The sequence below is a fragment of the Ictalurus furcatus genome, chromosome 25 (genome assembly GCF_023375685.1).
Source record: "Ictalurus furcatus strain D&B chromosome 25, Billie_1.0, whole genome shotgun sequence".
NCBI lineage: Eukaryota > Metazoa > Chordata > Actinopteri > Siluriformes > Ictaluridae > Ictalurus > Ictalurus furcatus.
In genome coordinates this window covers 1,614,413-1,628,570 of record NC_071279.1, presented here as the reverse complement: position 1 = coordinate 1,628,570, position 14,158 = coordinate 1,614,413, and the positions used below count along the sequence as shown (strand labels likewise).

Genomic DNA, 14,158 nt, shown 5'->3' with positions numbered 1-14,158 from the left:
TGGGCTAGCGAAATATACGCAGAAGCCTGAAACATGTGGAAACCGATTGCACGGAAATATCGCAAATCACAGTTTCTCTAACGTCTTTATGAAACGATACGGTAATTACAGGTCTAGGTCATATTTTCAAAAACAGATACCGCACATTTAAATGCATTTTTATTTATACAAACAGGCTAATGATGATTCTGTGATCATTAGATACATCCCAAACCTACTATGATACCAAATATAGCAACGTAATATTTTGTCTGGGTTTTTTTTTTGTTTTGTTTGTTTTAGTATGCCATTTTCACAAAGGTGAGGAAAGACTGCACCCTGCTGGTGAATTTACTAAAGAGTGTATTGGAACGAGACAAAACATAACAGCTTTGTCCTTTCTACAGCTTGTCCAGCCATGAGGGGCTCCACTCCTCTGGATGTGGCTGCGTCCTCAGTGATGGACAACAACAGTCTGGCCCTGGCTTTAGAGGAACCGGATCTGGAGAAGGTAATGTACATGATGATTTGATACATGATGATTTGATGACATTGGGGTAAATTGGGGTTAGGCTCTGGGTTACTGATCGGAACGTCGAGGGTTCAAGCCCCAGCACTGCCAGGCTGCCACTGTTGGGCCCTTGAGCAAGGCCCTTAACCCTCTCTGCTCCAGGGGGCGCTGTATCATGTCTGACCCTGCGCTCTGACCCCAACTTCCTAACATACTGGGATATGCAAAGAAAAGAATTCCACTGTGCACGTGTATATGTGATCAATAAAGACTCATTATCATTTACTTATCCAAAAATATTTAGATATTTAATTAAAAGAAATGTAACGTGCACGAATAGAAAAATATATACTGATACTAATACTTGTTTTAGTGTTACTAGTAAATAAGTGTATCATGAATTTTTGCATTAGGGTTTTTCCAATAGACCTTGCATAGGTAGCTCGGTACAATGAAGCTAATTCCCACATTTATTCTGTTCAGGTGGTGACATACTTGGCTGGCTGTGGTCTACAGAGCTGCCCTATGCTGGTAGCTAAGGGATACCCTGACATCGGCTGGAACCCTATAGAAGGAGAACGTTACCTGTCTTTCCTCCGATTCGCTGTCTTTGTCAATGGTGTGCTTCGCTTCAGTCTCCCAGATCTCCTGCTATTGTCTAATATGATGAATGAGGGGTTACTCTATAAAGACACCACAGATATGCATCAGGCTACTTGAATGTTTGCTGTTGTTTTCTGCAGGTGAGAGTGTAGAGGAGAATGCCAATGTGGTGGTAAAGTTGTTGATCAGGCGTCCTGAGTGCTTTGGCCCTGCTCTGAGGGGAGAGGGGGGACAAGGTCTGTTGGCTGCCATGCTGGAGGCCATCAAGATCTCTGAGGACCCTGCTCTCGATCTGCCCAACCTGCCTGAAGCAGGAGCTCCTGTGTAAGATCCCACATGACATCTGCCCGTAATGGATACATTTTAATTTCATGTATCCATGTAGCATATCAGACAGGTAGTCTAAGTCCCCGCTAATAACAATAACAGGTACTCTAAGTCCCTGCTAATCTCCAAGCCATTATCTGTTAGTCTGGCCATTGAGAATTGTTTTGATGTAGTTCAGTTCCTGTTGCTCTGCTTCTGACCTCCCACTGAACGCAATGAAAGTGGCTGATTGAACGTGTACTGTGTGTGTGTGTGTGTGTGACAGGTCTGGGGAGGATGGGGAGGAGGAAGAGGTGGCACACATGGGCAACTCTATCATGTCCTTCTACTCAGCCCTTATTGATCTGCTGGGACGTTGTGCTCCTGAGATGCATGTGAGTTCTGCCCGCCTTTACCGAAACAAAATAACTGCATATTTAAGAGCTTTAAAACATTTGTTTTTTATGGCAAATTTAGGTATTTGGTTTCGCAAGAAACATTCAATAATGCTTTATCAGACGGTTGACGCACTTCATACTGTATATTAGGGCTGCTCGATTATGGCAAAAATCATAATCACGATTATTTTGGTCGATATTGAGATCACGATTATTAAACACGATTACTCCTTGACTTCGGAAACGTCATGCATGTATTGCACTTTAAAACAAAACAAGTTTGTATTGTATTTTAAACAGTGGATTTCCTTGAATATAATTCAACTGAAAACAAAACAAAACAAAAAAAATCGGTAAAACAAAAGGAAATAAATTTGTTTAATTAACTAAATTAAACAAAGCTATGTTCGTCGAATCGCGTCGCCCGAAATGAACTTTGAACTTCCTTAGCCGATGAAATTCTGTCTCCTGGTTTAGATCGGCCTGTAGTTTAGAAAGGAAATGAGCGTAATTAGATCAGCTGTCATGATGCTAGAGGAAATGAGCTTTCCAGTGATACCAAACGTTCTTTCTTTTTGTTCCACATCGGACTCCTCGAAACCTAATGGTTTCCGAACGGCTGAACGAGAACATTTGCGAAACGGAATGCCGCACGATAATCGTTTCATTTCAATTATTTTCTTTTCATAATCGTTGGAGGCCGAAAATTGAAATTGAAAACTCGATTCATCGCGCAGTCCTACTGTATATGAACGTATTGTATTATTGATGTTTCACAGTTAATCAACACAGGCAAGGGTGAAGCTTTGCGTATCCGTGCCATCCTGCGTTCCCTAGTGCCTACCAAAGACTTAGTGGGCATCATCAGCATACCACTCAAAGTGCCAGTACTCAACAAAGGTTAGACACATTTCATCAGAACTAACCACTTAAAGACAACCTGAAATCAAAATGGACTTTTTTTTTTTTGTTTTTAAAAGTCCCCGGTGGTCATATTGTGACCCATTTATGAATATCAGTTTCTTTAAAGCAAGACCTCTGTTTCTCTGTAATCTCTTGGCAGAATACAATGACTTTAAATGCCTTCTGCATTTCTAATGTCACTATGCACACATGGGTAGGGACAAAAAAAAAATTCATATTATGTTTTACAGCTATTATCAAGCAAAAATAATGCTACTGACTATATAGACTAGCGTCAAGTCTGACACCTAGTGTTCATTTTAGCAATAAAGTCTTGCCCTACAATCTTCCCTGTCTTCAAATCCCAACAACTTAACGATACTGCATCTGTTGCTTAAGATGTGTTTGGATTGCATTTTTTTTTTCCCCCTTGCTAAAGTGTTTTTCTTTGCATCTCCAGATGGCAGTGTGACCGAGCCAGACATGAATGCTAGTTTCTGTCCAGAGCACAAATCACCAATGGTGCTCTTCCTGGATCGTGTGTATGGAATCGAGGACCAAGGCTTCTTGCTAAACCTTTTAGAGGTGGGCTTCCTGCCTGACTTCAGGGTCTCGGCATCTCTGGACACGGTGAGTGGCTCACCAGTTTTCTTTGTTTTTTTTTTTCTTTCTCCTAGTTAGGGGTCAGAAATTGCACTTCAGTCGAATGCCAGGAATATAAGCATGGTCTGACTTCCACTTGCATACTGGAACATGATGGGTTCTTCTAGTTTATGAAGCAGCAACACTTGCAGCATGAATTACTATTCAGTACATGCTCAGTGTTGGCTCAGATCTTCCGATGAGATTTTCAGCTATCCCTGTGTCTTCGATTCTTCTGCAGTGATCTTAGTGACGTTTCACAACCGCGCTCAAACGTGCCGTTCAGCCCAGTAGAAATGAATCATTAAAAACACGTTTTATTATATAACAAGCTGATTTCTGACCACGTGATTATCCTTGATTAACGTTGTGTTTTGCGTCACTGGAACTAGGAGGTGCTGAGCACCACAGAGACGGCACTGGCCTTGAACAGGTATATCGGCTCAGCCGTGCTGCCTTTGTTGACGCGATGTGCGCACCTCTTTGCTCATACGGAGCACTACGCTACACTCATGGACTCCACACTTCACACCATCTACAGACTGTCCAAGGGCCGCTCGCTCACCAAGGCCCAGAGAGACTCCATCGAGGAGTGCCTGCTTGCCATCTGCAAGTAAGAGCCATGTTGTAATCCAGCCTTTTATGTGGAAATTTAACAGCTCCATAGCTGGTTCCAGACTCTGTATAAATATTCTTTAATTGCTTATCTACTCAGACACCTGCGGCCATCTATGCTGCAGCAGCTCCTTCGCCGTCTGGTCTTTGATGTACCACAACTCACAGAATACTGCAAGATGCCCATAAAAGTAGGCATTTCATTGTAGTTCCTATATTAAATGCATTTATTATAATTAAATACTGTATCAATATAAAAGTAGCGTTTTATGTTTTGGTTTTTTTTATGTTGCGTCACATCTTGGGGTTATAAAATTTAAGATCCTGGTCCATTATTAGATGATGAAATGAAACTAGTAAACTTGTATGATTTAAGCATATAGGTTTTGTGTTCATTTTTCTGTTATTCTTTCCTGTGTAAAATGCACTTTAGTTCCATATTCAGCAGCATTTCTGACTGACTGGGGGTGCAAATCTGATGTTATCCCTATAGACTTCTGTATCTGTAATGTATATTAGAAGGCTCAGTGCCAGATAAAAAAAAAAAAAAAAAAAAGTGTTAGCACTTCACACCTACCAATACAAATACACATGCACTCACGTACACCCCCAAGGGCTTCCAAGTCACCTGATCCAACTGTCATCATGGATTCCTCATAATCTTTTGTATAGTAGGTGCAAACATATAAGCATACGCTTGACCTCTCAACTACCAATGTGTAACAGCATCCTAGTGCCTGCCATCAGACTCACAGCGAGCCAGCCAGCTACTGCTGTGGTCGAATATCTATAGTTGAAGTAATAAAGACACTGTTTTTAGGCAGCTGGAAAATATAGACACCAAGCATAAACTACATACCTCGTGATTGGAGCTAACGATTTATCTAGCGGTCTTCTGGTGAAACATGTACACATGAAGTGTCCTATACAAATATTGTAGAGTCAGAATGACCGTGGAAACAAGACGAAATTTCTGGAAGCACCAGCATTTCCCTCAGAAGTGTTGGTAAATTACTAAGAACAGAAACCTAAATACATATAGTCTTGACTGCTGGCCGTAGCTCCACGCACTCCACCTTATTAGCAGTAGAGAGAGTTATGAGAAAATTAACATTTTTGAAATACTCCCTGTGTGTGCTGTTGAAATGTAATCTTCGTGTAAACATGCTGAACACAGCCCCATACGAATGAAGGAACAGTATGCTTTTGTATAGGTTTGTCTGGTAATGTGCATTTTTGTTATTGTAGCTTTTGACCAATCACTATGAACAGAACTGGAAATACTACTGCCTGCCGTCCGGCCTGGGCAGTTACGGCATGGCATCAGAAGAGGAGCTCCACCTCACCAAGAAACTTTTCTGGGGTCTTTTTGACGCACTCTCCCAGAAGGTACATCAGCCTAAAACGGTGTTTTATGAATATTTCTGTATTTAAAAAAAAAAAAATAAATTAATTAATTAATACACAATGGGAGAATTTTTCGTATGTATTTAAAAGAAAAACGTATACATTACGTTTCAGTTTCAAACGTTTTGCGTCTAACTGTCTAAGTCGTGAACCTTGGCCTGAGCTGTACACTGAGAATCGCTGAGATATTCTGGAATACTGACTTCTATCTGTAACAGACTTGTTCAGTCAGAATTCAACGAATAAGGAATCATTTCATTTACACCTACTCATGGTTGTTTACCTCCAAGGAGTCTATGTGCTCGCTCAGACTTTACCCCTGCTTAATATTCATAGCATGGGACAGCACAGATGTGCAGCACTCATTACAGTCCCACTCCTTCCATAATCTCTCCTGCAGAAATACGACGCAGAGCTTTTCAAAATGGCTATGCCATGTCTGAGTGCCATAGGTGGAGCGATCCCACCTGATTACGTCGACACGAGCCCAGCCAACACTCTGGTAAAGCAGGTCTCTGTGGATGGACAAGGAAACTTTGATCCCAAGCCTATCAGCACTGCCAAGTAAGCACTACGCAGTACTAATAAATCTATATGGAGTTCCAGGCCACTCGTCTGAGGGCCTTCATTAGCATTACTAATGGGACACAAGCCATTGGTATAATAGCTTTCTCTCTCCATCATGACTTTTCTTTCTTGAACTTAACAGAATCCAGATCCAGATTCTATGAATATGCAAATTAGAAATGCACACAGTATTACCCGCCCCTTCCCCTGCTCAAATGGTGTCGAACAACAGGCTTATGTTGTAGCATACATTACTGGCCTGAATAACTCTACAATTTCAGTGACATTTTTATGGAATGATTTGTTCCACTGGGATTTTGATTGTAATTTTGAAAATCTGAAATTGTAATTTTTTAAAAATTATTATATATATATACATTTTATGCCAATTGAATCAGATTCATTTTTTTTTTGTTTAATGACTTGGATTATAATCAGTACAATATTGATAAAGTTTTAGGAGAACACGCATTTCAAATTCAGTTAATCAAACTGAAATGCATTGTGGGAGGCTCATGAATAGAAATGACTGGATGTGTGCACGTTTGCTTCTCTGAGGTTCGTGAGTGCAGTGTTGTAGAACTTGTGATCGAGCGAATTTGAAATATATTGCGCCAGCAAATTTTGAGTTAGAATGTTGCATTCCTGATTTTTATTTATTCATATTTTTTTAAACTGGAATCCTTCCTACAAAATTTCGTTTGATTCAATTCAACCTCAAATGAATTACAAAGAGTTTAAACTCGCAGTTATTTATAATAATAATAATAATAATAATAATAATAATAAGAAAAAATGCATTGTATTTCTCTCACAAATATAACAGAATGTCACCTTCTATTTCCAGCATTTCACTGCCTGAAAAATTGGATTACATTGCCAACAAATATGCTGAGCATTGCCATGAGAAATGGTCCTCTGAGAAGGTAAGTGACAGACTGAATGTTCACATAGTACAACATTTTGAGATTTTCAGCCAACACTGTGGAGATTTACACGAATAACCACCCAGCGTATGACACAAATGATCTGACCTTCTGTCCTCTGACAGTTTGCACTAGGCTGGACTGCAGGTGAGAAAGTAGATGACCAAGCCAAAACTCACCCTCTTCTGAAGCAATATAAAGCACTGAGTGAGAAGGTACCCATGTTTCTAAAAATATCTAGTGCGGGACAATTATTCACAGAGATGATAATGTGGTAACTCCTCTCCATCACTTGGAATTGGTTCAGGAGCGGGAGACCTACCGCTATCCCGTGAAGGAGTCTCTGAAGAGCATGTTGGCTATGGGTTGGACCATCGAGAGGACCAGAGAAGGGGAGGCCATGTTCCAGCAGCGTGAGTCAGGGAAACAGATCTCGGAGGCTTCCCAGGTAGGAAGATTTAAAATGCAATGGAGCAAGATCAAAAGCTATTGAATCGACATGTATTTCATACGCGTCTTCTTTTAAAGGGAGATGGATTTCATCCAGCACCTGTGGATTTAGAAAATGTAATCTTGTCTAGGGAATTACAGGTACGTTCTGGTTTTAGTCCATATTATTTGCTTAGTCACCAATGTGAATTAAAAAAAAAAAATAAATGAGTAAGAATGTCTTCTCCTAAGACATTATTATTATTATTGTTCTTATGTTGTCTACTCATCCCTATCAACACTGTCTGCAGAGTATGGTAGAGACTGTAGCGGAAAATTACCACAATATTTGGGCGAAGAAAAAGAAAATGGAACTAAGCAGCAAAGGTAGAATTGTTTTCTTTGGAGAAAAAGGAGACCTGTACTGTCTAGGGTTTCACAATTCACCACATAAGTTGTGTTTCTACTGACAGGAGGTGGGACTCACCCACTGCTGGTACCCTATGACACTCTGACCGCAAAGGAGAAGTTCAGAGACCGAGAAAAGGCTCAGGAGCTCTTCAAATTCCTGCAGATCAACGGATATGCAATAAGCAGGTATGCGTGTCTCTGCAAGCTTGGCTTTTTTCTTTTACGTGTCAATGTTTGCCGGCTTCTTACAAGAATGTGAGCGTTTTGAGAATGAGTTATGTGTTTTGTCATGAACACTCCTTACAGTAATAAATGATGCGTATTGGGTATCACTCGTATCGATCGTTCACTGGCGATGTTTCTTACTAGAGGTTTGAAGGACATAGAGCAGGATTCTTCCTCTATGGAAAAGAGGATCGCCTACAAGTTCCTGAAGAGGCTGTTGAGTTACGTAGACTCGGCCCAGGAATTCATAGCACATCTGGGTGAGTTAAAAAAAAATCCAGAACATTTGTTGAAAATAAATAAATAAATAAATAAATAAAAACAAGATGCAATTATCTGTATTGTACATCATTTAAGCGTTCATTTAATCGCTATCTTCTACAAGCTTTGAATAAGAATTTCGACACGTTGCCCAAAAACTTCGAAGAGAACAGACAACCTCTATACTCAAAACTCCATCGTTTTAGTAAATAAACATTTCAAATGTGTTCCGTATGCAACACAAATTCCAAACTACACCCTAATCATACACCCAAGTTGTTTAACCGTTCCCAAAGGTTTTTGCAGGACCCACACAGCATCGGTCAAACACCGATCGTGCTTAATTTGAGCTGTGTGGACTACCTGCAAAGCGGTCTCGTCTCTTCAGGGACAAAATATACAGATATTGAACATATACACAGAATAAACACAAAGCGTGAGCTCCAAATACTATCGACTAAACACTCCTGTTTTCATATAAATGTTTACTGACTGTCCAAAAGACCCGCCCTTTGTGAGTAAGTTTGAGTAAATGGGCTTGTTTTTATTTTTTCTCAGTACAGCGAAGGATAAAATGTTGAAATTATTGTCCGGGGGTAATTTCACGCGTTCTGCAGAACCGCAGGCGTCTTGGACGGGATTTCTTTTCGAGCGTCTTATTCAAGCATTTATCTTTATAAACTTCTTTCACAGAGGCGATGGCCTCCAGCGGGAAAACGGACAAATCGCCTCATGAGCAAGAGATTAAGTTCTTCGCGAAGGTGAGGTTGAAGGTGTGACACATCTGAAGATAAATGTTCTCAAAACATATTTCCATTCATTCCTAGCCACTGATCATGCGTACAATGCTTCACTCGCTATAATAAGTGAATCCGATCATTTGTACGTCTGCTTCTGATGTGTGTTTGCTACAGGTCCTGCTGCCGTTACTGGACCAGTACTTTAAGAATCACTGCCTTTACTTCCTGTCTTCTCCCAGCATCAACCTGAGCAGCAGTGGATATGCTTCTAACAAAGAGAAGGAGATGATAACCAGGTATAGCCGTTTTGTTGGTTTATTTATTGATTTTTAAATGTCCACACGTTCTTTGAATTAGGCTCTGTTGCTAAGATAATGAGGCATGAAATATCATTAGAAGTTGGTTGAATATGCAAGTGCTCATTTTCTCATCGCCGTGTTTTCTACAGTCTTTTCTGTAAGCTGGCTTCTCTGGTTAGACACCGGATTTCTCTGTTTGGTAAGGCCAACTTCCGACTCGATCACTATTCGCAGATTGCTCATCATAATCTTCCTTTGTCTTGGGTAAGTTATTCAGCTTCTAACGTACTTCACTTTAACAACCCTACTTTGCCAGGAAGTGACTCTGCTACAATGGTGAGCTGTCTGCACATCCTGGCACATTCACTGGACTTCAGGTAAGAGCACATACATACAGCGTTACTGCTATTTGTAGCCCAGGCACATTCATTGTGCTACACTAAACTGTCATGATAACTCGCCGTCTTAACGGATTACGTGATCATGTCTCCGAATTGAAATTTTGAACATTATTATCGTTCTCGACATGAGAGCACAACACGGCGTGTAAGGGTTTTCTGGGCTGATGATGTGGCCCCCTTTTCTAGGACAGTGATGAAGTCCGGCTCTGAGCTGGTGAAGGCTGGAGTCAGGACGTTCTTTGAGAACGCTGCAGAAGACCTGGAGAAGACTGTGGAGAACCTGAAGCTGGGAAAGCTGGGCCAATCTCGGACCCAGATGAAGGGAGTGGCACAGATCATCAACTACACCTCAGTGGCGCTGCTGCCTATTCTTACTGCTCTGTTTCAGCACATCACTGAGCACCAGTTCGGGGCGGACTTGCTGTGTAAGTGGACAATCGGTCACGTATCACACGATCCCACAGAGCAGCTACGAAAAAGAGACAAGTGAGGTGTTCTCATTATAGATCAGTCTGACATACAGGTCAATGTTGTGTAAAATTCTGAAAGGACCAGCATTATGTCCATTAAACCGTGTTATAAAAAAAGTTCATCAGAGGTCCATACGGTCACTTAAATAAAGTTTCTCTATTATTATACTTCTCTAATTACAGCTACAAAAGAGACGCCATTAAATGTGACACAGTGACAAACATTTGCACCGTAAAAGATTTTTTTCTCCCGTGAAAGCGGTAATATTGCTTTCTGTTGCTGCGTTACAGTGGATGACGTCCAGCTGTCCTGCTATCGAATTCTGACCAGCCTATACTCCCTGGGAACGGGCAAAAACATCTATGTTGAAAAGTAACGTACATTTCGGATTGCCTTGTCGGTCTGGATGTTAACTCTTTTTTTTCTCTCTGAATTATTCATGTCTGAGTTCTGCATTTAAATAGGCAGCTTCCTGTGCTGGGAGAATGCTTGGCTACTCTAGTGGGAGCCATGCCTGTGGCTTTCCTGGAGCCTCATCTGAACATGCACAACCCACGCTCTGTCTTCAATACCAAGACACCTCGAGAGAGAGCAAGTGAGTGCACGTAGTATTACAGTAAATACATATACATATCCATTTTTTAAATTTTTTTCCGATAACTCGTTCAGACGAATCTATTGAAGCTTCCTGTTGTTCTTAGCATAATAATGTTGGACCCGTCTGCTTCTAGTTCTGAGCATGCCTGACACCGTAGAGGAAATGTGTCCTGAGATGCCACGTCTGGACGGCCTGATGAAAGACATTCATGACATCTCGGAGTCTGGGGCTCGCTACACGGAGATGCCCCATGTCATCGAGGTCATCTTGCCCTTGCTGTGTAACTATCTTTCTTACTGGTGGGAAAAGGGTCCAGAGAATTCCCCCAGTCACGTGAGCTGCTGTACCACCGTCACCTCTGAGCACCTCAGCCTCATCCTGGGCAACATCCTCAAGATCCTCAACAACAACCTGGGTATAGATGAAGCCTCCTGGATGAAGAGGCTTGCAGGTGAGTGTGATTCCACGAAAAACCCCAATTATCTGAAAGATTATTTTAGATGCTGTTTTAGAGCTTCTTAAAAAGATTTTTGTGGCTTATATTATAATAAAATTTCCTTTTATAGGATTTCACGGGACATAAAACTGCAGGCAAACCATGTAAATGCATCAACACATTGCAGTGTGTCCATCAAGTTATTTTTTTAATTTAATTTTTTTTATTATTGTTATTTGCATAAAATCATTTTTTTTTTCGGTCGATTAGCTTGCTGGCTAGTTTAATGACCGTAGCGGCACTATGCCAGGGGGATGAAATGGAGACCGTATTACTGAAGGGCTGCTTATAAGAATCTGACTTGAAGACAATCTTCAGTTTATGCACATCTAGGAAATGATGACTTCAGGATCAGTTACTGGGGTTACTCCTTCATGAGAGCCAACGATGTTGGAACTGTAGTTTGTGTCCAACTGTAGTTTGTGTTTTTCCAGCACCTCTGGAGTTGGGGGTTTGGAAGCCAAGCCACCTCTGCCCTGAGGTTTGCATGTTCTCCCCTCTGCTTTGGGGTCCTCCAGCTTCCTCCCCCAGTCCAAAGACATGTGGTGTAGGATGGTTAGCATCTCATAATTGTCCGTAGTGTGTGAATGAGTGTGTGAATTGTACCCTGAAGTGGGTTGGCACCCCGTCCAGGGTGTCCCCCGCCTCGTGCCCTGAGTCCCCTGGGATAGGCTCCAGGCTCCCCTGTGACCCTGTGTAGGATAAGTGGTACAGAAGATGGATGGATGGATGGATGTTTCTGCCCTAAGTACTTAATTTACTTCACTACTCTCAAGTGGCCAGATGTGAAGTTTTCAAGATTCTTTTCCAGCAAAGTAGTGAAAAGAACACATCTTTGCTACTATCACATGCATATACACAGTGATGGCCTCGCCGGAAAGAACACATTTAAACGTTTTGAATTTTGAGTTTCATAATGCTGCAGTGTGCAGGAACAGGTTCTGTGAAGATGGAATTGTGGAATTTTGTTTCCATACAGTGTACACACAACCAATCATTAGCAAGGCAGGAGCAGACCTCTTACGGACTCACTTCCTCCCCACCCTGGAGAAGCTGAAGAAGAAGACAGTGAAGGTTGTGGCTGAGGAGGAGATGATAAGGGCTGAAAGCAGGGCCGATACCCAGGAGGCCGAGCTGCAGATCCTGGATGAGTTTGCTGTGCTCTGTAGGGACCTGTACGCGTTTTACCCCATGCTCATCCGCTACGTGGACAACAACAGGTATCATCGCTGACTGAGCACTGAATCGAGCACACATCCCACAAGATAAAAATAAAAAAAAAATTCAATAAATTCATGCTAGGGCTAAATCTTCTGCTCTACCCAGGTCCAAATGGCTGAAGAAACCAAATGCGGATTCAACAGAACTCTTCAAAATGGTGTCGGAGATTTTCATACTCTGGTGTAAATCTCATGTAAGCTCTTAATATGAGTTCTGACGGATTTAAAAAGAAAGAAAGAAATAAATAAATAAATAAATTGTCATCTACATATTTTCACAACATCGTCTGCTTTTTACAAACAGAATTTCAAAAGGGAAGAGCAAAACTTTGTGGTGCAAAATGAAATCAACAACCTTGCCTTCCTCACCGGAGACAGCAAGACCAAGATGTCAAAGGTAAGATGACGACAAATTCATCTAGTCGTCTTGATAAAGATTTTTACTTGCCTTTAAGAGAATTCCCTACAAATATTTGCTTGCATTCTTTATGTCAAAGTTTCCAAAGAGCAGTGCTGATCAAGCTGAAACGGTAATTCGGTTTTAAATACAAAAGTGAGTGCACCCCTCACGTTTGTGTAAATATTTGATTATATCTTTTGATGTGACAACACTGAAGAAATGACACTTTGCTACAATGTAAAGTAGTGAGTGTACAGCTTGTGTAACAGTGTAAATTTGCCGTCCCCTCAAAATAACTCAACACACAGCCATTAATGTCTAAACCGCTGGCAACAAAAGTGAGTACACCCCTAAGTGAAAATGTCCAAATTGGGCCCAATTAGCCATTTTCCCTCCCCGGTGTCATGTGACTTGTTAGTGCTACAAGGTCTCAGGTGTGAATGGGGAGCAGGTGTGTTAAATTTGGTGTCATCGCTCTCACACTCCCTCATACTGGTCACTAGAAGTTCAACATGGCACCTCATGGTAAAGAACTCTCTGAGGATCTGAAAAAAAGACTTGTTGCTCTACATTGCCCAGAAGTACAGTATTTTATTGCTTGACTTTCTTTTTCCCCACGCTCTTTCCGACATCTGTACTTTTTTTCCACAGATTATCGGGGTTTTTTTTTTTTGTTTTTGAGTCACGATTGAATTTCCCACCACGTTCTCTCTATATATTTGTGAACTAGTGGATCCGTACTGAGATTAAAATATCATAAAGCAATAATAAGAAACGACGATATAACTTTCTTCTTTTTTGGAGTTTTATGTACTGGGTTTAGACCGTCGTGTGAGAGGTCAATTTTACCGTATTGATGATGTGTTGTTGCAGTAGTAATCCTGCTCGGTACGAGAGGAGCCGCAGGTTCAGACATTTGGTGCGTGTGCTCGGCTGAGGATTCCCTGGTGCGAAGCTGCCATCTGTGGGATTATGACTGAATGCCTCCGAGTCACGATACCGCATCGCCACGGATCTCCGGTTGGTCCGGAGTAGCCGGGGAGTCCCCCGTGTGGGCCCCCGGCAAGCAGAGGCCGGGCCGGGGTGCGGCCGGATGATCTCCGCACCCTCTCCGATTGCGTACCGCAAGTTCGTGTCGAACCTGGTGCTAAATGACTTGTAAACGATGAGTTCAGGGCTGGACGATTATTTGTAATTTCATCATTACAGCGATGTGTGTTTCCACGATGAGCTCTCATTGTGGAGATCTGCACTAAACAACAACCGTTTATCATTGCGTATCATATCAGTGCTAAAGGGAAGAGGAAGTAGTGCTGAAGTGAAGGCACGTTTGGTATTAAACAAGCGACC

General features: G+C 41.6%; 1 protein-coding gene across 3 annotated transcripts in view; it reads left to right on the top strand.

Annotated features, from left to right (window-relative positions):
• The window catches only part of ryr3 (ryanodine receptor 3), a 96,938-nt gene that overhangs the window by 62,513 nt on the left and 20,267 nt on the right, over positions 1 to 14,158 (top strand). For all 3 annotated transcript variants that reach the window (XM_053614560.1, XM_053614559.1, XM_053614561.1), the window contains 28 exons: positions 387 to 490; positions 974 to 1,109; positions 1,234 to 1,417; positions 1,686 to 1,794; positions 2,577 to 2,697; positions 3,161 to 3,330; positions 3,735 to 3,955; positions 4,058 to 4,148; positions 5,206 to 5,346; positions 5,765 to 5,928; positions 6,779 to 6,857; positions 6,983 to 7,072; positions 7,165 to 7,305; positions 7,386 to 7,448; positions 7,598 to 7,673; positions 7,760 to 7,883; positions 8,067 to 8,182; positions 8,877 to 8,944; positions 9,098 to 9,219; positions 9,372 to 9,421; positions 9,539 to 9,599; positions 9,810 to 10,048; positions 10,385 to 10,466; positions 10,559 to 10,689; positions 10,826 to 11,143; positions 12,168 to 12,408; positions 12,515 to 12,602; positions 12,713 to 12,805. In XM_053614560.1, the coding sequence (XP_053470535.1) occupies positions 387 to 490; positions 974 to 1,109; positions 1,234 to 1,417; positions 1,686 to 1,794; positions 2,577 to 2,697; positions 3,161 to 3,330; positions 3,735 to 3,955; positions 4,058 to 4,148; positions 5,206 to 5,346; positions 5,765 to 5,928; positions 6,779 to 6,857; positions 6,983 to 7,072; positions 7,165 to 7,305; positions 7,386 to 7,448; positions 7,598 to 7,673; positions 7,760 to 7,883; positions 8,067 to 8,182; positions 8,877 to 8,944; positions 9,098 to 9,219; positions 9,372 to 9,421; positions 9,539 to 9,599; positions 9,810 to 10,048; positions 10,385 to 10,466; positions 10,559 to 10,689; positions 10,826 to 11,143; positions 12,168 to 12,408; positions 12,515 to 12,602; positions 12,713 to 12,805 (3,623 nt within the window). The remainder of the gene's footprint in view (positions 1 to 386; positions 491 to 973; positions 1,110 to 1,233; positions 1,418 to 1,685; positions 1,795 to 2,576; positions 2,698 to 3,160; positions 3,331 to 3,734; positions 3,956 to 4,057; positions 4,149 to 5,205; positions 5,347 to 5,764; positions 5,929 to 6,778; positions 6,858 to 6,982; positions 7,073 to 7,164; positions 7,306 to 7,385; positions 7,449 to 7,597; positions 7,674 to 7,759; positions 7,884 to 8,066; positions 8,183 to 8,876; positions 8,945 to 9,097; positions 9,220 to 9,371; positions 9,422 to 9,538; positions 9,600 to 9,809; positions 10,049 to 10,384; positions 10,467 to 10,558; positions 10,690 to 10,825; positions 11,144 to 12,167; positions 12,409 to 12,514; positions 12,603 to 12,712; positions 12,806 to 14,158) is intronic.